This window comes from Chroicocephalus ridibundus, chromosome Z (assembly GCF_963924245.1).
Source record: "Chroicocephalus ridibundus chromosome Z, bChrRid1.1, whole genome shotgun sequence".
In the NCBI taxonomy this organism is placed as follows: domain Eukaryota; kingdom Metazoa; phylum Chordata; class Aves; order Charadriiformes; family Laridae; genus Chroicocephalus; species Chroicocephalus ridibundus.
The window spans coordinates 51,698,232-51,724,000 of record NC_086316.1 but is presented as its reverse complement, the minus strand read 5'-3'; the positions used below and the strand labels follow the sequence as shown (position 1 = coordinate 51,724,000).

The 25,769-nt window shown below is 42.5% G+C and overlaps 1 protein-coding gene across 3 annotated transcripts in view; it reads right to left on the bottom strand.

Moving 5' to 3' along the window:
- Positions 1-5,620: 5,620 nt before the first annotated feature.
- Positions 5,621-25,769, bottom strand: part of TTC39B (tetratricopeptide repeat domain 39B) — a 99,907-nt gene continuing 79,758 nt past the window's right edge. For all 3 annotated transcript variants that reach the window (XM_063321572.1, XM_063321574.1, XM_063321573.1), the window contains 3 exons: positions 18,785-18,920; positions 7,982-8,045; positions 5,621-6,737 (listed from right to left, as the gene is read on the bottom strand). In XM_063321572.1, coding sequence (XP_063177642.1) covers positions 7,986-8,045; positions 18,785-18,920 — 196 coding nt within the window. In that variant the 3' untranslated portion in view covers positions 5,621-6,737; positions 7,982-7,985. The remainder of the gene's footprint in view (positions 6,738-7,981; positions 8,046-18,784; positions 18,921-25,769) is intronic.

The window sequence follows — 25,769 nt, the reverse complement described above, 5'->3', positions numbered from 1 at the left end:
GTGATATAACTCCATAACCAGTGGAGTCGGCGTACTGACCATTGGCCTCTTTAGTGTTTTTTCTCAAAGAAACAGATGAGCCAGAGCTTCTCAAAGCAAGAAGCATTGCCAAAACAATGCACTTGACCTAAACCCATAACCAGAAATGGGTAAGACACAGTGGATGGAACTCACCACCCTAACAAAACTTTAGTCCAACTTTGGTACCATATATCAAAAATTTCAAGCCCAGCAGCTAAAATCGGTCAAAGCTTTCAGCAAAAGTTAACAAGGTCCTCTTTCGGGCTCTCCCTTCACTGAGCATTGCTAGCAGATATGTCTATGATATACACATACCCCTTCACACAAACACAAAATTCAGTTTGATCAATAATGTTTTACACAGTGAAATAACGATGCACATACCAACGCAGATCCTAATAAAACCAGTTCATTCTAGACGTACACCTGAGAAGAAAGGTAAGTCCCTATCACCTTCAGAAAGAAGTGGGGACCAGCAAGCAAACCTGGCAGGTGTGGGGGTTGTGGCAAGCGCGGGTAGTTAGGCTGTGGAACTCCTCACCGCAGGGCGATATGGACCATAACATTTTCTATATGTTGAAGGGGAGCCTGTGCAAGGTAATGGAGAAGAAATCCACTGAGCTACAAAGTATACAGAAACCACTTCTGGTTCAGCAAGATGTGAATGGTAAAGACCAAAGGGTTGGACAGCATGGAGGGCAGGAAGGGGAACAAAAACGCTGAAATGTCATGTAGTTTTCTCTCTGTTTCTACCCTCTTTCCTCAGCATCCACTTTTGGCACTGTGGAAGGCAGAGCCTGGGATGGAGGCCCTGAACAGATACAATGCATGTTCATTATATTTTTGCCATCTTTTGAAAAATATGGTGTTAAGATGAAAATGAGGAGAAAAAGTAGCTTCCCACAAAGTCACTAATAACAGGATTTTAGTTCCTTTTTTTATTAGTTGGCTGTCGTGTACCTAGCCTTTAGCAAAGCCTTGACACGGTTTCCTGCAGCATTTTCCTGGAGAAACTGTCTGCTCACAGTTTAGATGGGCACATGTTTAACTGGGTGAAAAACTGGCTGGGTGGCCGGGCCCAGAGAGTGGGGTGAATGGAATTAAATCCAGTTGGTGGCCGGTCACCAGTGGTGTTCCCCAGGGCTCAGTACTGGGGCCAGTTCTGTTTAATATCTTTATCAATGATCTGGATGAGGGGATTGAGTGCACCCTCAGTAAGTTTGTAGACGACACCAAACTAGGTGGGAGTGTTGATCTGCTTGAGGGTAGGAAGGCTCTACAGAGGGACCTGGACAGGCTGGATCGATGGGCCAAGGCCAACTGTATCAGGTTTAATAAGGCCAAGTGCCAGGTCCTGCATTTTGGTCACAACAACCCGAAGCAACGCGACAGGCTTGGGGAAGAGTGGCTGGAAAGCTGCCCGGCAGAAAAGGACCTGGGGGTGCTGCTGGACGGCCAGCTTAACATGAGCCAGCAGTGTGCCCAGGTGGCCAAGAAGGCCAACAGCATTCTGGCTTGTCTCAGAAATAGCGTGGCCAGCAGGAGCAGGGAAGTGATGGTGCCTCTGTACCCGGCACTGGTGAGGCCGCACCTCGAGTACTGTGTCCAGTTTTGGGCCCCTCTGTACAAGAGGGACATTGAAGTGCTGGAGCGTGTCCAGAGGAGAGCTACCAGGCTGGGGAGGGGTCTGGAGAGCAGGTCATATGAGGAGAGGCTGAGGGAGCTGGGCATGTTTAGCTTGGAGAAGAGGAGGCTGAGGGGAGACCTCATTGCCCTCTACAACTATCTGAAAGGAGGTTGGAGAGAGGTGTGAGTTGGTCTCTTCTCCCAAGTAAAAAGTGACAGGACAAGAGGAAATGCCAGCGAAGGTTTAGACTGGATATTAGGACAAATTTCTTCACCAAAAACATTGTCAGGCATTGGAGCAGGCTGCCAAGGGAAGTGGTTGAATCACCGTCCCTGGAGGTATGTAAAAGATGGGTAGATGTAGCGCTGAGGGACATGTAGTGGTAACATGACAGTGTTAGGTTAATGGTTGGACTTAATGATCTTAAAGGTCCTTTCCAACCTAAGGGTTCTATGATTCTAGTGCCAGTGTTTACTCTGTTCTAGAAAGAGCAGCTTTAGCTAGTGCCTTTTCTGAATAAATCTTTTTGGTTTTATGTGGACATTTTACATCTGGAGATAATAAATAAAATATATAAAAAAAAAGCAAAGTCCCATAAACATAGCATTGTCCAGTTGCAGTAAATTTCCATCACAGCACCACTTAGGAACCTCTTCTACTCTCTGAAGTTAAAAGATTTAAAAAGAAACAACAACAAACAAACACACACAACAAAAAAGAACACCACAAAAAAAACACCTTAAATGATTTGCAGCTGCTCTTGGCAGTGTTCAGCTGATCACCCCCATTTTCACGTTGCTCTTAGAAAGAGACAACAGTTTCTTTCTCCATTTCTTGGTAATCTGCTTGCCTTCATTCTTCAGGTCCTGTTTAGTTTCAAAATATATCCACTAAAGGTAATCATAAGCAAAAACAAACTGATAGACAAAAATCACAGCTAAAAATAACTATAGAAAGTTACACTTTTTCATACCAACTACAGTACCATACCTTTTCTCTGCCCATCACATGACCTCTCTGAGTAAATGTACAGCTGACAGAGCCGTGGAACATTGGACCAACGCTTCTCCAGACCACGAAGGGTGCAGGAAGCAACTGCAAAAGAAGATTCCTGGAACGTCAACCCCACCCCACTCTTGTTCTGCTTTTTGTGGGCAAGTCCAAACTAGGCTGCAAATCCAGTTCCGTGATAGTTAAGGGTGGTGTTTGTCCTATAATGGATCCAAACAACCCTGACTTTTGTAATAAGAAGAAAATGTTATTGCCTTAAATATTTCTGGACTTTTCCAGATGGGTGTCACAGGCCACAGGCTATGAATGTGGAAATACCTCCAAAAGTCCTATGTTCAGAGAAAACCAAGAAGTTCCCACTGGAAATCTTATTCTTCTGAAAATTTCTGCGTGAAAACTCCAGTTTTGACATTGGCTTCTTAAGTCATTAATGCATAGTGAAAGTATATGCCATAAAAAGGGCACCCATTTGTGACAGACCTTGAAATCGATGTGTTTTACTTGGCTTATAGCCACAATGAATTTGGGTAGGCCCAATAACAATTCCTGCGAAAGTATCTCTGTTGGAAGAAGCAGCTGCACTATGCAGCATGGACTTCATCAGCTGCGGGACAAATCCAAACAAGATTACAGTGTAGCTGCAGCGCTCGCTATAGACATGTAACGAACAAAGCAAGAACTCCCACAGAGAGGGCAGCAATTCCCACCTAACACTGGAATTGGGAAAATGTGTGAGAGAATAACATCTGCATGCTCTAATGGAAGAACAACACCGACAACACCTCCTCCTCCGCTCTGCAGACCAAAAAAGGTCTAACCAGCAAGACCTCCAGGCAGTGGGAACTGAGGGAGTGAAAGCTGGAAGATGATGTTGCCAGTCTTCCTGGGTGACTGGTGTGTGACTGCTTAATAGAAAATGCAATTCTGACGAGAATGAACCAAAGACTGATGGGTGAACAGGACAAACCCTGGCTAAATACAGGGCTTGCAGGCTGTAAGTTTTCTCTTTCCTATCAGATTCCGGGAAGCATTAAGGCAACTCAGTGGCAGGAGGTCAGAAAACTATAAGCAGTCAAAATTTACAAAGTCATTATCCTGCATTTTAATTGTGGTAACTGGGTGCATCTTTTTTCCTCCGTGGCAAATTTAGAGTAAAATACACTGGCCAAAATCAGGAAGATGAATATCACTAAAACATTTTACCTCACCAAGGTGTGCAGGTTAAGAGCTCCAACAGAAATCTCATATATCAAGTGTTAATTTGTGAAACTGAAATTGAGAAATTGTTTCTTGCAATAACTTCTCAGAATTGAAGGTGAAGCAAGGTCAGTCAAACGAATACCATAAGGCACCAACACCCGTTTTACAATTCCTCCCAGAAAAGGATCTGTACAAGTCTGCCTTTGAAGTAGTGAGCCCTAGTATACCTCTTGTTATAAATATAACATTGACTCTGTTCCTCAGGTGTTTCCATGAATAACTGTATATATTTTGAAGAATTACTAATTACAAAAAATTATTGCAAATGGCCTAGATAATCCTAATCTATATAATCCTATAATCCACAAGAACTGATGGAGAGAAGTCCCACAAAGGTAAACATCAAAGAATGCAGCTCAGCAGTGGAAAACTGAGGTTTTTTTTACAGAATGTGTGTTGAACAAAGCCATTCCAGAGAAATTAAAAACAGTTGTTAGACTGCCTCTTCCCACTGGAGAAATTACTGGCATTCATGGGAATATAAGCCTATTTAGTGATATTCCTGCTAAACCTATACAGGATGCTTGATTCCTCTACAGATTTTCTGAAAAGAAACTTTTTCTGGTCTTTGGAGGAGAGAATTCAATAACCAAATCCCTCAGGCAGCTAAAAATGTTGTTTGCCAGCCTTCCAGCTTATAAATGACTGGCCAGGTGCCTTGCGAATAGTTTCATTACCTGAAAGATGCATCTCTATTACTAATGGATGAAGAGCAGCCAATTGAGCCATGAATAATAACTACAATGCACAAGAGAAATTACAACCAGACTAGCAATGAGTTGTCTGCAATTGGGCTTTTGCACTTTAAATTCCAACAACGAAGCCAGATAAGATATCCAAGAGAGAGCGGAAACAGGATCATGAAATCCCAGGAATGGCACAGCTAAGGACAGGAAGCACAGTAAATTCTCAAAAGGAAAACTGGCAATCAGTTGATTGCTACTCAGAGTTTGCAGAGATTGCACAGCTAATAGATGAACTGAATGATGCGGATTATCCATTTAAGAAAAAAAAAAAAAGGCACAATAAGCCAAACAAAACATAACAGAGCTTCTGAAAAACATCTAAAATAAGAATGTTACTTTGACATATATTCAAATCAACAGCACAGCTGGCAAAAGGCAATCGCAGGTGAAGAGTTATGAAAATATTAGCCTTGATGAATTCTCTCAGACAGAGGAAGAGGAGACTCAAATACCTGGGTATCACTGAGACGTACCTGAAAATACTCAGTATTTGCATTACGGTCAACATTCAGATTACAGATGGGGCCACACCAGAGCAGGTCATTGCAACCACCACGGAGCCCCTCCACCCTGATTGTGGGTTTCTAATCCTGCTGCCGCCCCAGGCCTGTCCTCGATCCTGAGACTCTGGGGTTGCAGGTGCAAAAAAGATCACAGCGCAGCAGAAGATGAACTCACCTGATTTCAAATTTTACATCTGTGAGCAGATGGGGAATTAGGCCCGAGCTGAAGTCTACTAAGGGCTATTAAGAGCTTTTACAGGATAACTTTCATTGCTGAGATCTTGCTGGTTTTCAGGGGTCCCTGATCACTAAGGGCTTGCCCTTTAAATTGCATTACTCAGCTGCCTGTGTGGTCTTTTGCTAGATGCTTGATTAAAAAAACATGGCCAGGATTAACTGTTAAATTACATGTCTTTGTAAAGTGTTTTTTGGTTCGTGAAAGCTGTGGAACATATCAGGGAACACACCGAATAAGACGTTGCAACCTTTTTTGTTATATTTAACATGATAAAGGCCAGATTTTTTCATATTTTTAAAAGAATTTGCACTTATATTATGCTGCAACAAAACAACTTGCAGGCAGTGGAGAAGCTTTGCTAAGGATTTTAGCTAAATATATAGGCCAGTTCTCTACTTTACGATAGGTACTCCATTCCCCTCACCACAGCTGTGAGAGGTTGCCACAGTGGTTGAGCTCTGACGGAAGCTGGAAAGCTGTGTTGTTTCTTGGGCATGAATCTGAAAGGTTACAGAGCATTTAAATCATGCACTGCGTGGAGAAGCTAAAAACCCAGGGGCAGCCTATCTGTGCTAAGCTGGCTATGCTTGCTCTGGGTTCATGAACCCGCTTTCTTTTCACTGTGACTGCCTTGGGCTCCGCTGTGTGGTGCAGGCATGAGTCCCGCCAAGCTGGCTGGTCAGTCCTAACCAGCTCACCTCGTTCCTTCTCGTACCTCCATTTCTCCACCTGTGAAATGGGAAGACTAATATTTTTCACTGCAGTCCTCCACCATCTACAGAAGAAAGAGCAAGGCATGGAAACTAGGACCTTGCTATCAGCACAGGTTCTTGTAAAGCTCAGTGGTTATCTTTGTCACTAGCTGTGTATTTTCATTCAAATGTAACCGGAAAATATTTATTGAAACGGAGGACATGGGAGAAGGGACAGCAGATGAGTCAGCAGTTCATTCTTACTCTGTAAGCAAGTACACTTGCTTACAAAGCTAAAGCGGTTCTTTGCCACACTTTCAGCTTACAAATGACTGGCCAGGTGCCTTGCAAATAGTTTCTACAGGTTAGTGAGGCACAGTAAATAAAAACAAGACTGTTTAGGAGGTGACTTTTCAGAAAATAAGATTGTAGCTCGTTGCACATATCCTTTCATATGGCACATTCCTGTCCCTGTATTCTTCCTTTTTAGTATAAAATATTTGTTGGGGAAACATCAAGGCAAAATTAGCCTTCTTGGACTCCCACACCAAGCTTTGAAAAGCTGTTTTATCACAACTCAGGACAGCAAAGACCAAGTTTCCAGGTTTTTAGCACTCAGGGGTGGTAGCAGAATCAGTCCTGTGAAAGACAGGAACAAAAATGTATTTCAATACAGCAGCATCAGGGTTCGTTTTTGCAGACCGTTAAATACTTCCTTGAAAGATTTGGAGATGAGGAGGTGTTAGAGAGATTTCCTAGATGAAAAGGAAATGTGCAGGTCTGAGAGCGTGGGTGCACATCTAGGATAACCATACCGAAGCAAATGTCAACATCACAGGAATGTGATACTGGGGATTAAAAGCCCATGAAACAGACACACTGAGTGGGGCACCAACACAAAATCAGCTCCATGCCCACAACCATCCCTGAAGTGAGGATAAAGTGAAAGGTTTTTCCAGGGCTAAGCCCTTAAACGCACTCTGGGTATATTAAAGCGTTTAGTCTAGATGGTTAATTCCACTGATAGACTGCAAGGGTTTGATTCATGCAAGTACAGAGGTCTTTTTTCTATTGCACTAACATCAAGAATTTAAGAACCATTAAAAATCAGGAAATAAGATATGGCATATAAACTCACATATTACAAAAATGAAGGAACATAATCTGTCTATATTAATAAAAAGGCATTAACTTCACGTACATACTAAAGGAGAAGGATTTCGAGAGGAATGTAGTGATGTACCTCATTAGTAGTGAAAAGAAAAAGCTATACTCAAGCATCAAGAAAATATATTTTGAAGAGAAGTCAGAATAATCAGTACCCTGTGGGACTGAAGCCCAAGGAATTATACACAGTTAAAATCACAATAATGAACCAAAGAATATAGCAAAAGATTTTAAAATGTCTGGAGCTGGGGAGCGTTGCTCAGACATTCCAGACAAAATGCTCCAAAAAAGGCATCAGGCAGTTTTTTATGGTCTCTACAAAGAGAATATTTGAGCTTTTTTTTCTACTCCTGAGACTAGGATCCTCTTACAGGCATTTTTGTTATCAGATATTTTACAGTCCGCAAAAGCTGAAACAGAATGGTCAGGGGGCAGGGATTAGAAGAGAGACAAGCAAAAGCTGAAAAAGCAAATAGCAATTCAGTAGTCAAAGCAGAGAAAGACAATAGGGGTTCCCTTGATGTTTTTTATCACATTTCAATTTGTTTGTTAGCTAAGAAAAGTGATGACATGTGACAGTATTCATCAATGAGCTTTTGGAAAATGAAGGCATAACTAAAAATTAAAGCAGGAAGGTGTTCTGTGCATAAAATGGGCATTGCAATGGGCAAAAGCATGCAGACAAAATTGTGTGAAAAAAGTTACAAAAGACATACCCAGTCAAGCCTGTAGACTCTGCTCAGGAGCTGATGGCATTGAGAGAAAGCACTGCTGGAGACCCTAAAATTAAGGGACATGGTTAAATTCGATGCAGTGAAAAGGAAAACTGTTGAAGATGAGAGATAAAAAGTACCACAATGTGTTTAGGGTGGGAGGGGATAAGAAGGCAACGTTTGCAGATGCCGGCATGGCCAAAGACAAAGCTAGAGTGATCATGATGGTGGTGAAAGAGCCGTGAACAACATTTAAGGTCCAGTCAGTACTTTGATACGCTGTGGAGCAGAAAAGAATGCAAAGGACAAAAGAGGATGAAGTCAGAAGCCCTCACTAGTCTAGCAAGACAAAAGATGGTAGATGTTACATTTCTGGGAGTAAAACTGGTCTGACAGAACAAGTAGAACCCGTGATACAATGGTGTAACTACATGTCTCACTTCACTGACCGACAAGCCACAGGCATGCTGAGGGGCACGGCATTGGAAAGGACAGAACTTGTGGCTGCTCTTCCTGCCTTTGAGCCACTGGCTGTTCCACAGAGCTACAAGCTTCAGGGGGAGCAAGACACAGCTATGATTTGTACACAGTAGTTCAATTTTAGGGTCAGAAATAAATACCAGGAGATGAAACAGAGCAGAAAACAGCTGCAAGGTAAGCTGTCAAAGAGAGCAATTAGATGGGAAGAGTGGGCGGTTTTTCTGAAGTACAATTCAGCAGATTAGAGGATAGTTCTCAGCAAAGCAGAATGAGTATGTGCTTTCTGTCTCACGGATGCCAAAAGTCAGAGATGTGATCAGAAGGGGGTAAAACACCCACTCATTGTTAGCAAAAGTACATAGGATTAATATGGAGGAAAGCCTGATACAATCAAGAATAACTTCAGGAACCTGAGGAGGCATCTAAATACATACACTATCCAGGTAATTTTCTACAGATTCCCTTTCTAGTGCATTGAAGCAAGAAAGAAATTATTAGAAAACAAGATTAATTCTGGAGCTACAACAGGGGAAAATGTGATGAGTTAAAGGGTGGGAGCCCAAGTTCCTAGAAGGGAGCATCCACAACTTTTCTGGGCAACCTGTTCCAGTGCCTCACCACCCTCACAGTAAAGAATTTCTTCCCAATATCTAATCTAAATCTACCCTCTTTCAGTTTGAAACCATTACCCCTCATCCTATCACACCACTCCCTGATAAAGAGTCCCTCCCCACCTTTCCTCTAAGTACTGGGAGGCCACTATAAGGTAGTGTAAATCACAAATGACAATTTGGTATGCAGCTTCAGGAAAGGCACAAAGCAGAGTTGGTTTTGGTGGGCTTTGCATTTTCCGTGCACAGGTTGAGCCACACATGTCAAACACAACCCGTACTTTTAACCTGACCGCGTGTTCTGAAAGAACATCCGTGTGCCAAAATCCAGAGATCACCCAGCCTCTGTGTGGATTAGAGTATTTTTCAGCTGCGTGTGACATTACGTATTGCAGACCACATGGCCGCAAAGGGGCAGAGAAAGTCTCCACTCCACTGCTACATGCAATTTTTGGGTCCTGACCTACCAGTACAGATAGCTTCAATTTTTTCCACCAACAGGCACAGGCTGTTGAGGTGAAGGAATGGCACTATTGATGTTAGCTGTAAAAGTCAACCCAAAGCCTGTGCAACAGAGGGTGAGAGGCCCAGCTGAGGCAGCCCCTTGTGAACTACCAGTTGTCTTGGCCAGCAGAGCAGATCATGGTCTTTCTTCTTTTCCTTTTCATTGGTATCGTATATATCCCTGTGAAAAGTCCCTCAGTGGGACTTTGCACTTTCCTTAAATATGCACCGATGGTTCTTTGTATTTTAACTTTTTGGTGTTTAGTTAAAATGAATCAAGGGGAAAGTTATTTAGTTATTAGTTATTTTAGTTTTTGACACCACGTTGCCCCTTTAGGAATATTTAAAAGCCCTTTTCTTGAAGAGGCACTCATTAGTCAGCTGCTTCTTAAAAGCACAGGGTATGTGTGCTGCTAGAGATATCACAGGCTGTGTAACCATGCAAAGACCTCTGAGCTGGACCCAGAACAGCCGTTTGCCTGTTCTGGGTTAGCAGATGGAGAAAAATCCATCCTCTCTATAACAAAGGCAAGAAGAAACCTCAACACATTTAAGAAAAATAGTCTTCGAAGACAATTCTCTCCCCTTTTTTAGACTTTTAAGCTTTTGGTTGGACGTCAATGGCCAGGTAAGTATATTTCAGCTAAACCCTCAGGAAAATATTTTAAGCCATGTTCAGTCTCTCTTCCTCCCACGATCCACACCGTCTCCTTACACCCTATAAGTCATACCTCATTTCCCAAGACACGCCACTACTTGGCTTTCCAAGAGACACAGTTCTCCTCAGCATGAGCTCCACAATGGATGTGGCTCCTTACCGGCTTCTTTCTCTGCACTCAGCTTGGCACATGCAACCCAAACTGCTTACACCCTTTCCTGAATGTCATCCCCAACATTTTTGCAACTCTCTGGCTTTGATACCCATTTTCCTCGTGCCTTTAAGTATTTGCTTCAACTTGCTTGACAACCTGACTGCATTAGCCAGGTAGCAGTGAGGTGGCTCCCCTTCTTCTTTCTTCTGCAAGGAATCACTCTGAAAGGACACAGTCTCTCTCCTGGCTTGTGTCCCAGATGCTTGCAGACGTGACAAACCATGATATCCAGGCACCATCTTTGCTCTCTACTTTTCCCCAAATTGATGAGTTATACAGTTCACTCTTTTTCTTTCTTCTTATAAGGACAGTCAGAGGCAGACCTTGAGGACCGACCACCATTTCAAAACCTTCCTCTACATGCTGTGTTTTGAGCTCCTCTCATTGATTAGGAGACGCACATTTTCCTCCCAGTGCTACACTGGACTTGTCTTCCCACATATGGTAATGTTTTTTTCTTACTGAAATGAGACTTAGTCTCCCATTTTAGCCCCAGTGAGGCTAAGATAAAGATGCCTATGCCTACTCAGGAATGCTATGAGCTCCTACTGCTTTGCTTTGCTTTGTTAGGAGCCAGTTTACCCCCAGGAAAGATGGCTGCCACATCACAAACTGGGGGCGTAGATGAAAAAATGAGGAGGTGGGTGCATGCAGAGACCACATGGAAAAAAAGAGGAGGAAACAACAGGGAGAGAGTATGGAGAGGAAATCTCATCTTAAACCTTGGGAGATAACAGGATTAAGAGGAACACAAGTTCAGATAGGCTCAATAGGTTTTATGGGAACATGCAGGGCAAGAGTAGTGGGATAGCAGAAAAAGGAGATAGGAAACCAGGGTTTGTATTGTGAAAATGATCACACCAGGTGCTTATGTTAACAGATTGGCTGAGGATGCAGATGGGAGGATGAAGGAATACAAGGGGAGGCACAGCTTGTCATCATGACCACTCAGAAGAGCAAATTCCAGTTCAGACAACAGTACCTTACCAATCCAACTGGTTTCAGTTTTCTCGCCCGACACACTTCATTCTTGCTAATGAGCAAGCAAGACCCAGAAACATTCCCACAGAGGACTTACTTGCTGTGGAATAGAGGGGCTTTGTTCTTTGACTAAATTCAATATCGTTAAAAGTAAGCCTAACAGCTGCAAAAACAGTTTCAACTGAACTGTCCTCCCAACTACTGAAGCTCTCCAGTTCTTTTCAAATCTTATATCAAAATCTCTCTGTTGCTCCTTATGTTTATTTATCCAGTTTTCTTCACGCTGTCTTGTGCGAAACATTACCGAACAAGTCTCTATACAAAATAATATGCAAATTAAGTGCACAATATCTTATACTGTAAATGTGATAACAAATATTTCTAGAGATTCTAATAAGAGTCAGGCCAACACGCCACAGCCCCTTATGCTTTAAACTCTTTTCTTAATGTCCTTGTACATCAGACATCCATTTTGTTTCCTTGCAAATGCCTCCCGAGACACCATTCCCTCTGCAGAGCCTGCCGATGCTTAGTAGAAAGGACTCCCACTGGTCCATGAGTGAAAACAAAAACCTGCTGGGATCCCAAGGCAGGTCCTGCTCTCTGTACCACCCAGCTACTTACTATCACTACTTGAAATCAGATTATAGAGTTGCTGAAACACGGGACTCATTCTAGTTACATGCTGGAGGGACCTCTTGTTTCTTGAGGGTCACCCTTGTTTCTTAGGTATGAAGAATTCCAACTGCTCTGCCCACACTTTAAATTATACTAAACAAATGGTAGCACCAGAGGATATTTATTGTACAGAAAGAAACGGCAGTGCTTTTTTTTATTTTACCTAATGATTGTTCTATGGTATCAACAAACCAGGCCTGTTTTTCATGGATGGCGTTGATGTGAGGTGTTTCTTTTTTCAATAGCAAAAAAGGGGCATTTTCCTTGTTGTTTACTCAACAAGCTCAAAGAGCACTACACGCAAAGTAAATACTCCATTGCACCAGCTATAGCCTTTTCACAGATCAACCCAGAAAAGAAAATGATTGAATTAGGAGCAATAATGGCTCCTTTTTTGCAAGTGAAAGAAAGCAAATATTATTTGGATGAGGTCCAAGCACAGCTTTCCCAGTGCACGGTATTTTATTTGTGGTATAAAGGCCTGCAAAAAAATACCCAGCCAGCTACAGCTTGTGAAGTTTGCCACCTACTGAGGAAAGCACAGCACAGCACAGCAATGCCAGGAAGAAAAAGGGAAAAAATAAAAAAAAAAATTGTGCGGAAGCTGTTATATCCATATATAGCCATATTTTATATATATATATATATACACACATATACATATAGCCATATATATAGCCATATTTGTTCTTGGAGGCTATGGCCATAAAGGCTTCTGGACTCCTCTAGACAGCTGACAATGGATCAATTAAACAATAGAAATACTTCTCATCCTCCTCCTTTATACACAATATCTTACAGACAGTGTTTTATCCTGAGTCAGTCCCAGATTCTGGCTTACAAACCTAGAAATGACCGGGAAAAGGACTCCCAGCTTCTGCAGGGAACATATAATTTCCTAAAGATCCAAGGTGTTGAGGTGTCCTAAGTCACAAACTGCTAGGTAATAAAAAGTCACACTGTAGCCATTTCAAAAATTGTATTGGTAGTTTTTATTCACCTCCAAGGCCTATAAGAAGTACTCTAAAGAAGCTAAGAGTCTGTCTTTACAACAGGGGGCATATGAGAAATACTACCTGTTAAAGTCTAGAAATACCTGTTAGAATTTAGAAAGCTTCTTTAAAATGCTTTAAAATTTAGAAAATTTAAAAATGCTGTTTTGCGAAACGCATGGCATATACACAGCCTTAGAGCAAGGCATAGGGTCCTTACACAGGTCATGGAGACACCATTGACCATGAGAAGGTTGCTCTCATTTCAAATTCACATAGTCAAGATATGTATAAAACTGAAAATGCTATTAAAACGTTTAATGGAGCCATAAAAGAAAAAAAAAATCAGAATGCAAAAGCTTCAGAAGACTTCAAGCCCAGATTCCTTTGCATCTGGTCATCAGGGTATAAATAAAGCCTCATCAAAATAATACTCCTCACCTGCAGATGAGGTTGCTGCCTGGCACAGTAGAGAGCAACAGTTCCACAGCGGAGCTCATCTCCTCCCGTTGGAGCAGAAATCATCTGCCCTGGCTGCTCCCGGGGGGGCTCCTGTTGGAATTTGGAAAGCCTTAAGGACCACCAGAGCTACCAGGTACATCTTGCACCACAAGCAGCTGCACCACATCTGTGGCAGATGCATATGGCAGTGACCTTGTGGCCATCTGAGGGGAGGGATGCTCAGACTCCAGAGGCAGCTGTACTTCCCTCCTGCAAAAAATCTCCCTGTGTTAGTGCCAGTTAGCAGGCTTCCAGTACCTGACGGGGGCCTACAGGAAAGCTGGGCAGGGGCTGTTTGCAAGGGCACGTAGCGATAGGACGAGCTGTTTGCAATGGTTTTAAACTAGAGCAGGTAGGTCAAGTTTAGACATTCAGAAGAAGTTCTTTACAATGAGGGTGGTGAGACACTGGAACAGGTTGCCCAGAGTGGTGGTGGAGGCCCCATCCCTGGAGACATTCAAGGCCAGGCTTGATGAGGCTCTGAGCAACCTGATCTAGTTAAAGAAGTCCCTGCATACTGCAGGAGGGTTGGACTAGATGGCCTTTAAAGGTCCCTTCCAACCCAACACATTCTATGATACATACATATATATGCATACACATTTAAATGTGTGTATGTATCCTTATGAATGTGTGTGTGTATAGATAGATATATATAGATATATATATATATACACACACACCACGGCAGCTGATACCATGTAAATACATGTTAACACAAAGATGTAGATGAAATACATCCACAACAAAAGTGCTGAACAATGACCCGAATTCTGGTAACTGGGTAACGTCATTTGAAAACATCACTTTTGATACAAATGATTCTGCAGGCTATCACCCACACGGATATATATGCAGATATATTGTATCTCACACAGACAGAAAATCCATGTTTGACTGGCACAACCTAAAACCCAGAAATACTTCTTGGCAATAAGTCATGATTAGTATTGCAAGGCACTGAGAACAGTGCATGCCGCTCTACCCAGATTTCTGCACACACGTTGTACTTCTAGCTCCGCACAAAGGGCATAATTCCCTACAGACTGAGCCGGCGTACGCTGCTGTGAACAGCTGTGTCAGCACTTTCAGAGCCCCTCACCGGCGCTGACAGGGCTGTGTGCATGCAAGGCAAGAGAGTGCTCCGCTTCCAGAGTGGCAGCGGGAACGGGCAATTGCCACTCTTCCAGTATATGGGTTGGGAGAGTGACTGGCTGAGTGGGTGGCTTCCTTTTTCAGGAGGTGAATTGAGTCCCCTGCTGAGATACTCCTGGACAACCAAATTGTCATGCTATGGCAAACCTCATATGTTCACTTTATGCTGTGATTAAGAGAGCAGTGGCTTCTAGCAAACTTGTCCTGGGAAAATCATAAAACGTTGGGCCCTAACCTAATAGCAATGACTTTTAAAATTATCGTAGTCAACGCAAGATAATTAAATAGATTTGTAGACTCTACACTTCTTTGGCTTTCTTCCTGGTGGGCTAAATTAATTTAGAGGAAATTTTGTTTCTTAAGTGCATTAACAAACTTCATTTGCAATTGGAAGTAATTTGTCTCAGAATGTCCCATAAAATCAGCTGCACACCCATCTGGCCCTGGTGCTTTATTATCTAATATTTCTAATGTGCAGGTCTACTTTATTTCTTCCACATCACACAGTTCCATTAACTCTCTTGGTTCTGGTGCAAGGCAGCAAGCACAGCAAGGCGCTGGCAGTCAGGAGATGCCGCCCCTCTGGGTTCTGCTGTGCTGCCCTCCGTGGTCACAGCACGCACAGCTGTCTTCTCAGTAGACCCTCTTTTACATTTCTTTCGCATCTGGGGCACCTACCTGGAATCCCCTGGTAGGAAAATGGCAGATTTTCAAAGCTTTGCAGCACTTGCTTTCTCTCCTGTGGGTGGAGTGGGATGTCAATGCATCAGGACCCTAAGCCCAGAGCTGGCATCAGGCTCGGCATCTAGGTGCCCGCCTCAGTCCTGCTCCTGCTCTGCTCCAAAATGGGCACAGACCCCAAGTGTGAATTGCATGAGATCCAAATGAACAATGCACAAGACAGACTGAGAAGTCTGAAAACAATTAATCTCCATCTGTCTCAACCACCCCCTCTGATGTAATTTCAGATACGTCGTTACCCTTCACACCCTAAATGTACAAAGAAGCCCATCCAGCCCCATACGGCAGCTGGATATCATGTCTATGGGCTGCAGACCTCCATGTCAAAGTGTCCACTCAGCTGGTATTTTGGCTGTACCCCCCATCACGTCTTCATGTGTCTGCAGCCAACACAGCCAACAAGGCAATGGCCAGTTCACAGATGCGGGACCATGAACGCACAACACCAGTTTTTAAAGATGTTTTATCTTGGAGATGCCCAGAGGACTTTTATTATGCCTCTAGTCTCCAGATCGTGCTTTCTGCTCTCCTCTGTGAATAGTGTTTCTCTGTAACCTGCAGCTGTATGCATTCAGTCCTCCAACTGATGCTCCAATGATTAGAATGTTGTCTCCAATAACACTGCACACATTTCTCAGCTTTTGCTGATCTTGTTAGGGCTACAGCCATTTCTTTCATATCCTGAGAAATAAATCCCACAGCATCTTGTATTCCCAATTTCAATTAGCTCCTGTAAAGAGCAACCCCTTTTTTCTCGGCAATTTCAGTGTCCTCCTTTGTTGTTCGCGTCGATAACGGTGAGGGTAACTCCTGGCAGCCATTGCCCTCCCTGGGGAGCAGAGCCTTTCCCTTCTGGGAAGTGCTGATCTGATCAGCTAAGTTATTTACTTGGGTTGAGGTAAGGACAATTGGAGGCGGCGGGCGGGGGCGGGGACTTAGAAGAGGGAAAGAAAAATCAAATGGGAGAGGCTGCAAATCACCTGATAGGTGTTGGTCCAGGGTCCCTGCCCAGGACCTGCTGCCCAGCCACCACAGATCCAGGCAGCGAAAAAAGCCCGCAGTTTCTGCTGTATTCACGTCAATCTTGCCTCCACCACGGTCAGGGAGATGGGGGTGTTTTCCCTGGCGTTGGTGAGGGAGCCTGGGCAGCACTGTGCAGCCCTGGCAGGGCACCAGCTGGTGGAACCACCGGGAACCGCCTCTCCCCCAGCATCCTGCAGCAGGAGCATCACTGGAGGCTCTTCCAGGAGCTTAATCGGATTTTGTCTGACTGGTCATAAAACTCTCCTAGAGCTCCTCTGGATCAAAAAGCTTCCTTCCTTTTAGAAATACGTGGTTCATGTGGTTTTTTTCTTCTCTCTGACCATTGATGAGACACCACTTTTATAAAACTTAAAATAAATGGTTTAACTACTTTTTGAAGTTGCCTGCCCATCCAAGGCCTAGCCTTTGGTAAAGATGCAACCATCCACACCCCCATGGTAGGAGACAAATCAGCCTCCCTCACCCCTGACATCTTTCTGGTGACTGGTTGGAAGACAAAGCCATTTCAACATTAAGCTCAAGCTTAATTACTAATCAGCTCAATTTCAACACCTGCATCTGTCACTGGAAAAATGCCACATCACCACAAGCCCCGCCAGGAAAGCCCTCTCACATGTTATAAATAGTACTTGCTGTGCAGGTTTTTTCAGTAGGAAAGTTTGAAGCTGTAATTTTCTTTACGTTGTCTACCCTGTTTAATTTCCCTGTTCAATAAGTGTGGGGTGGCATCCATACCACCTGTATGAATAATGCCTGCAGGATGTTAAGAGGTCTGGAAATTTATGGAAGAGGCTCAAGGCCCTGTTTTTGCACACACAGTGAGCGTGCTTGTTAATTTCACATGAAGGGGCAGTAAGCGTCCTGGTCATGACCAGCTCCACCTGCAAAGCTTGAGTGGGAAACAGCAGGAAGGACGTTGTGTCCTTGCTGGTCCTGGGCACTCTTTGGGACTGGGATGGCCCTGGGCTCTGCTGCTGGGTTTCCTTGCCCTAGACACAGAGGTGGGGGACTGTCACTAGGTTATTCTTACTGGTGGTGGCTTGCCCCGCATTCAACAGAAAAGATGGCTTCCTCTTCTGGCCCCCAGGCTGGTTCTGTCCATCTGTTATCTCTTGCTGTGCAGCTGAGCAGGCTCACAATATCATTTTTGCTACTGCTGTCTCAGCTTAAATGCTCCGAGTGCAAGAGAGATGGCTAATGCAATGCCTGCCGGCAGAACACCTCACATCCAGCTAGGTGCCAAGGCTGCAGTTCAAGCCTGGAAAGACTGCAAGCATGGGGTGCTCTGCTTAGAGGAAAACCTCACCCGAGAAACTGCTTGGGTAGGTCCTCCACTTCTCCAGTTCCCAGCGTGAGCTCCCTGACCAGCAGACGTGATCGTGACTGCCCAGCTTTGAGAAGGCTCACTCCATATTACCTTCGTGCAGCAACCTACCTGGTAGACTATGCCTGAGGTCTGGGGAGCCTGAGGTCTCCTGAAAATGTGTTGCTGCCAAAAGCAGGTCTGGGATAGATGGATGGATGAATGGGAGGGAGAAAGGAAGGAAAGGAAGGAAGGGAGGGAGGAAGGAAGGAAAGGAAGGAAGGAAGGAAGGCAGGAAGGGAGGCAGGCAGGAAGGAAGGAAGGAGAAATGCATCAGGAGAAGGAGTAGGATATTATTTTTTTCCTAGCTGGAGCAAACATTTCTTGGTTAAAGCTGTATTTTTTGTTACCTTTCTTTTAATTTTGCAGATTCAGTGATTTGCTGCTCATACTCCTAGCAGTTCATCCTACTGCTTTGAGGTGCTGTGATGGGACAAAGCAGCAAGGAGCCTCGCCTAAGCCAAGCACATGTCAGCTTTTATCATGAGAACAGGGCACAGCCTGTTATCAGGTGTCCAGCCTCTAGGTTTTGTAATCACGTTCTCATCTAACACCTTCTAACAACAACTTTGCAATTTAATAAAATGTGATTTGTGCAAGCTACAACAACAGGAACTGAAGGGAAGTAATGTAGCTTAAAATGGGAGAATTGCCAGAACATTGGCAACTAAAAAAATCTCATGTTGCAACAAAATAATCCATTTTCTTTCAAAGAAAATAAGGAGTTCAATGCCCTTCCATCTGGCTTTCTTCAAAACCTTATCCTTTGACAAATCAGCCACTTACTGAGTTAAGAGATTGAACAGACCTTCAAAAAGCCTGAAATATACACAAACTTGAGTTCAGATAATCAGTTTCTGCTTGATTGTCAGCTGGTTTTGTACCGTAAAATGTTTTCCCGATTTTTCTCCAACATCCAGAAACTGGTACTTCAGGGTGGCCATGGCTTCATCTTTCTTAACTGGAATTGTCCCACAAGGCCTCCTGAACTTCTTCTGAGAAGACAGCTTCATCCAGGCTCTGTAACAGAAATGTTCACAGCCCCTTAATGGCTCAAAGAAACGTTACATGAAATGAAGACTTTAATGAGAAAATACGTACACTTCTTGAACCACCGCTAGCTTTTTGTGCCTTAAAAATTTCAGCCGTTTCTGGATGAAACTGCCTCTGGTGTCACAGTTGCCAGGCTCCCTGGAAGCCCAGTTTTCCAGCAAGATTTGAGAGATGTTGGGTTGTGGGGATTTTTTGTTTTGCTTTGCTTTTAAAACCAACACTGTTCGAGGTAAACTGATCTAAACAAGCTTTTACTGATGGGAAACTCCAGGCGGTGCTGCTGCGGCACTAGAAACTCCTGTTTTCCTCACAAGGTGTTGCAAGACACTTCTAAAGCCTCTTCAGTAATGTAAACCACACCAGTGTTCTACAGTGCTCCGGTAGCAGCTGGTGATAGGAGACCAATTAGCACGATCAGATACTATCTGATCAGGTCACACCAAGCACACCGGAATCTATATGGATGCTTTGGGTGGATAGTGGTCGATTATTTGGCATTTAAAGTATGAGTTACAATGCAAAGTCCCTTCTTGTGAGATACGACTGGGCTACTGCCCCAGGCTGCTGCCATGCAATTTGGGTAGCAGCTGCCAACATTTAGGTAGAACAGGACAGTTTAAATATTACTTGAGCGTTCACCCAGAAATAGCTGAGGGACAGAGAACACAGTAACGTTCATCCAAGGAGCTTATTTTCTGAGAAACAATGGTTTTAATTATAGTAATTTACAATACAATGGATTCGCACCCAGGAAACTCCTGCATATTCCTGCTGTAAACTACCAGCTGGCTCCTTGCACATTTGCAGTCACCCCGTTACAACTTTTACCTTGCCTAGCTGTATTGCAGCAGTAAACGGGATTAACAGAGGCTAGTACTAATCCTATTAACTTCTCACTCAAAAGTGTATTGGAACATCATCTTTTTTCTTTTTTTGAATTTGTGAAAACTCATTTAACGTACTTCTACGTATAAATATAGAAAGACATGTTACTTGACCTGTCCCAAGCTAAAACACTATTTAAGTACTCCATTCATCCAAGATGCCTTAACTGCGTGTTTATGGCCACCTCAGGACAGCATAAAATTTACCATATGCAGAACGCGTGTGTGCGGGGGCAACAAGATGACAGGATAGGATGCTGGAAACACCCTCGGTTTATGGATGAGCCCACTTCACTCTTCATGTGGTAGGTCAGGCCTTCCACCCACCTCTCAGCATTGCTTCTGCTTCAGCACAGGTATGACACAGCAGACTCTCTCTGGCAGAAAGAGCACTGGACTAGAAACAGAATAGTCCAGCCCCACTCAGTTTTTTTTAGTATAAATCATCAGCTCCTTCAATGGTGTCACAGCAACACACACCAGTTTAAAATTTGCCCCCAATCTGTTATTTCAGTGTTATGATTTAATTGCGTGCTTTAAATTGGTCAAAACAAAGTTTTCTTATTCCAAATGAAATCCAACTTCAGATTTAAGACTTTGCTTGAAGATCCCACAGTGTCTCCCCAGAAATAATCCCCTGTTAATGTGAGGCACTTATTCAGATCTTGTGACTGAAAGTTGGGAATTCTGTGCATGTAAACCGATAGCTCATGAAAATCGAATTGATTTACTAATTGCTAAGAATTTTCACCTATTGGCAGAGTTGTCAAATTCACGCTACAAAAATGATCTTGTCATTTAACAAGTTTCAGAGTAAAGAGCTAGACTTTTTATGAAAGTACCACAAGCTACAATTAAAACTTAGAACACGATGAGATGAATTTGCATACAACATGTTCTTCAGGAAAACTTTCGAATTCACAAGGCAGCATGTTACTGCAACACATCCTGATCTCCTCTTGCCACGATTACTAGTCAATATTATGGCTCTCTCCAGGGGTACCTCTTCAGGGACACTTTTTTTACAAATGCATTGCCTTTTTAAATACTTCTTGGGAAGGGGCAGGGATTATACTCCAAACAACTCAAAGAATTACATAGGAAAAAAATGTTAATAAGATGTTGCCTATCCAGTAGCAATTACTTCCACTAGCATTGTTTACTCTGCTCCTTTATGGTTTTCTTTAAAGACATCATGCAATGTAGAACTTCCCTGTGGCCATTGCACTACCACATCCTGTTTTTGTAGTGACTGTTGTTACATAAATTGATCCATTGAATTGATCCAAGAGGCTCTCTTCCTAGGAAGAAGTATGCACTTTACTGTGTAGCTAATTATTTAATGGACTACAAAATATATTTCAGAAGGTGAAATTTAGTTAAATTATTCCATACGACAAGCTGACTAAAGCTATATGAGCTTTCATTAAATAAATAGCAATGAAGAATGGAGTTTTCCCAGTTATTTCTGAAATTGTGTAACATCCCTGCTCGTTCTGGGGTCCCTGGTGCAAAGTTACCACTGGGGCTTTTTTTGTTTTGGTTTGGGTTTTTTGGGGTGGTTTTTGGGTAGGGTTTCTGTTGTTGTTTTGTTTGGAATGTTCTTGGTTTTGTTTTTGTTTTTTAATGTGCACCTAAAATAGGTAACACAGATGATACCTTTCCACCCATCATAACTGTATTACCACACACAAAGAACGAATTACTTAATAAACAGACCAAACTGGAAGGGAAGACCCCCAACTCCCCATTCACCCAGCACATAGATGCTGGTCAAACATAGATTTATCAGGCAAAGTAGAAAGAAAAATTTGTAGTCTGCCTTCCCCTCCTTCCCCCTATGCACCATCTAGATTAACAATAAGGGCTTAAAACTCTTTCTTAGCCTGTAAAACGGAAAACCTCTTTGGTTGGATTGTATTGGTAAACCATCCCCCTCAAAGTGCCAGACAATCACCTCCAAATAGATAGTACACGTTTGGATAGAAACAATTTATTATGTAGTGAAAAATACAATTGCTGTAGTCTTATTAGCTTCTATGTCAAAAAAAACCTACAACTCACAGAACAGCTTCAAAATCCAGTGTAAAGGTCCACAAACATTACAGATTTCACAGGAAATTCAACGGCAAGAGCTTATAGGACCATTGATAGAATGTTAACTAGAACAGTTGTTCAAAAATTTGTAAAAGAGCATTTTATTAGCATTATGAAAAAAGCTGTACTCTAATATCAATTCTTTTATAGCTTTTTCTACTAGGAGATAGGCTCTGTCCTCTATATCCTCTACTGAAATTGTTATTGCTATTATTTCACTAAGTTAGTTAGTTTTATCCCCCCAAAATGAGTTCAGGCATTAAGCTGTGCTACAGCGGAGAACAGACGGTTGCTATGAAGTCTACATAAACCCTGTTTTAAGGAGAGTGCTCTTGGTAAAGCTGGTTATTCTAGGAAAGCAGTGCACTGGCCATGGCTAGAGCTGGTGTCCATAACACAACTGGACTGGGCTGAGCAGTGTTTCAGACTGTTAAGGAGGTCTGTAGCTGCCAGAACTCACCTATAGTAGGATCCCTACTGCAGTTAAAATCAGTGAAGCTGAAGCATCTTAAGAGGGGGTGGACAGGTGCCTCTCCCACCCTCTAATTTTACACTGAAGACAAACCAAGTAACAATTTAAGACCAACTATTTTCATATTAGTTGATTTAATTTAATCTAATTTAGCCATTAAGCCTGGTCAGTATTGATCCTCACTTGAGAAAACTGCCCTAAACTTTTTCTCTCTGGAGTCCTCTGAGGAAACCTGCAATAGACACCCCAAAGTTCAGATGGATATGTGAATCCCACTTCACGTTTCTCCATAGATAACTGTCTAGTTCTAACCCAGAATGAACAACAATTAATTTTCAATAAAGCCTTGCCAAGACAGTCAGCAATTCATAGAATCATAGAATCTTCATGGTTGGAAAGGACCTTTGAGATCACTGAGTCCAACCATACACACACAAAAACAAACAAACAAACAAAACCCCCTACAATCTCTGCCACTAGAGCATGCCCTGAAGTGCCACATCTACACATTTCTTAAACACCTCTAGGGATGGTGACTCAACCACCTCCCTGGGCAGGCTGTTCCAGTGCCTGACCACTCTTTCAGTAAAGTAATTCTTCCTAATATCTAATCTAAACCTCCCCTGCCGCAACTTCAGACCATTTCCTCTGGCCCTGTCATTATTCACCTGGGAGAAGAGGCCAACACCCACCTCTCTCCAACCTCCTTTCAGGTAGTTGTAGAGGGCAATGAGGTCTCCCCTCAGTCTTCTCTTCTCCAAGCTAAACATGCCCAGCTCCCTCAGCCTCTCCCATATGACCTGGTCTCCAGACCCCTCACCAGCCTGGTAGCTCTCCTCTGGACACAATTCATAAACATAAGAGCAAACTTTCTCAAATTAACTTGGAAAAAACCTAAAATCATTAAATGTTTAAGATTTGGCATTACAAAACTTCCATGTTTTTTCACCAACTTAGTAGGTTTGGTTTTTTTTCAGACATGTCATTCTAAGGAATGGCCATTAGTCATAGTTCTGCAAGGTTTTCACACAGGCAGACTCCTGTTCAGGATGTACTAATGGCGGAGAGAAAGCCTCCACAGAGGCACTCAGAACACCCTTTCCCTGCAATTACCAACAAGGAACTCCAAGTACACGAAATCAGCAACTGCTTAGATTTCCGGAGTTGGAAGGATTCAAAGACTTCCAAAATAACTATCAACTTTGGTTTGCAATTTGTACACTGTTTCTTTGAATATATTCCCTGTAAGAGCAGAACTCGTTCTCCATAGCCCCCTCAGGAGCACAGCTCCTTCTCCCTCACGGCAGGTCTATCCTCATCAGCTCTCCTCTTAAGCAGAAAAAATCGATTTTGTTCTGCATTACCTCTGCATCATGCTGCCTCCTTTTAGCCAGCAGGTCGTTACTCTGCACTGCAAGTTTTCTTACTTGACACCTTTCTACCACAATCACATTTGCTTTATCCTTTCACATTATTCTGTTTGGTCCCACAGTCTAATGTGACAATGGCTCGGGTGCTATGGAAATCCCTATCCAATATCCTACTTCTACCCCACTCATATCCTTCACACCCAAATTTCTCCTGCGTTTTCTCCCTTGACCCTTTCCTAATGGCTATCCCTTTTTCCATCTGAACGGGAGCAGCTATCTCAGTTCCACATTATTCCAGGGAAGCACAGAGCACAGATAGTGACAACAGACAAAAGATTTTTCTTTGAAGGCTCTGCTACCAGTTTCAGACAGTCAGGCAGACAGGTAAGTATAAGATTCCAACCCAGCTTGTCCTAGGCAAGTAATGAAAAAGTCAAGGAAGAAAAGTAAAAGTGAAGTGAAGGATGGCTCTTGTTTTTGCATTTTAGCTTCAGAAGTGTCCAGAAGGAAAACAGGTGCTGACAAACTTCTCACCGCTACAGCTAGGTTTTACAGACTGGAAATGCTGGGCATGTAACAGTTTTCAAAGTTCACCCAGACAAAATTTCCAGACGACACACTGGAGGGCATTCAGACTGGTAGACCTAATCTCATTTAGGTGCATAGGTAAGGTTCCTGAAGTTAAGCAAAACTTGCTTGTATCAGAGGTTAACTGAAGCAGGAGTTAACTGTCCATTTTTGTCCTGCCAATGCCAGTCAGCTAAAATTTAAGTTCAAGTCGTATCTCTACTGCAACATACCATTTGAGTAGTTTATCAAATAAGAACCACAGCAGTTTTAATATAGGTTAACTGAAAAAGATAGAAAATGGAATATTCATAATGTAAGGTCCACCAATTTATTGAAGACTATCCACTGGAACTGTTGAGACAAGAAAAAATATAATTTAATTCTAATCAGATTGCATGAGTCCAGAAATTCCAGAGATACCAACACAGTAACTATTCACTTACAACATGTAACCAGCATGTGAAGCTAGCTTATTTGGCTCTTCTTCAGATTTACTTAAAAGAGGATGACTTCTTCAATAAGCAGAACTGTTATTACTCAAAAGCATACAGTATTCCAGTTGCAGATTCTAATTTTCAGGCAAGGTTTGTTTTTCTTCTGCTTAAACTAACATCTCAGTTTGAAGAAAGAGACACACAACATATTTTGCAAGTTGTTTCATATTCACTAGATGCTAAAACATACGGATTGTCATTGGTCTCCAGCGTATACTGCATTTTAAGTAGCATTCTTTTTAAGTGTTCACATTCTATAGAGACCATAAACTCCCCACAACACATCCCACTTTCAGCCCTCTTTTAGCTCACATGAATCTGATTCAAAGTAGCTACCACTTCAAAGATTCATTATGCAATAGACATAATGATTATTGTATTATTTGTATTTTTGACTAGAATAAATTCAATTAATTGCTTCCATGGAATATTGGCAGTCTAGTAAAATTAATCTAAAATAGAGGAGGAGCACTTTCCATTGGGGTTGTGAAAAGAAATGGATCTTGAACTTTATTTGTATCATACATAAAACAAGAGTAAACTTTTTTCAATCTGTCTTCTATCCAAGTGTATAAAACAATGAATAGTAGGTGAAAAAACACCTAACACTTTCCCATTGTCAGTCATGATAGGAAGTTTTGAATGTTCCTATATGAAAACTAATGCAAACTGATTTGAAGCAATTATATCAATGTGACTGTAGAGTTTGTAAGGAGATTAAGGCAAGCATCTTGTCAAAGTTAAGCTTGAGCATGCACATTCCAAACCATATAAAATCTTAAACTACAGCTGGATTCCTTTGTATGGTATTGTTTAAGTAGGTTCATCAATGCATGCAACACAGAACCTCTTTTAAAAGAGAGATAAATAATCTAATCAAGGTGGGTTGGGTGTTTTGGATGGAAGTTTTATACCTGTACCTCAGCATA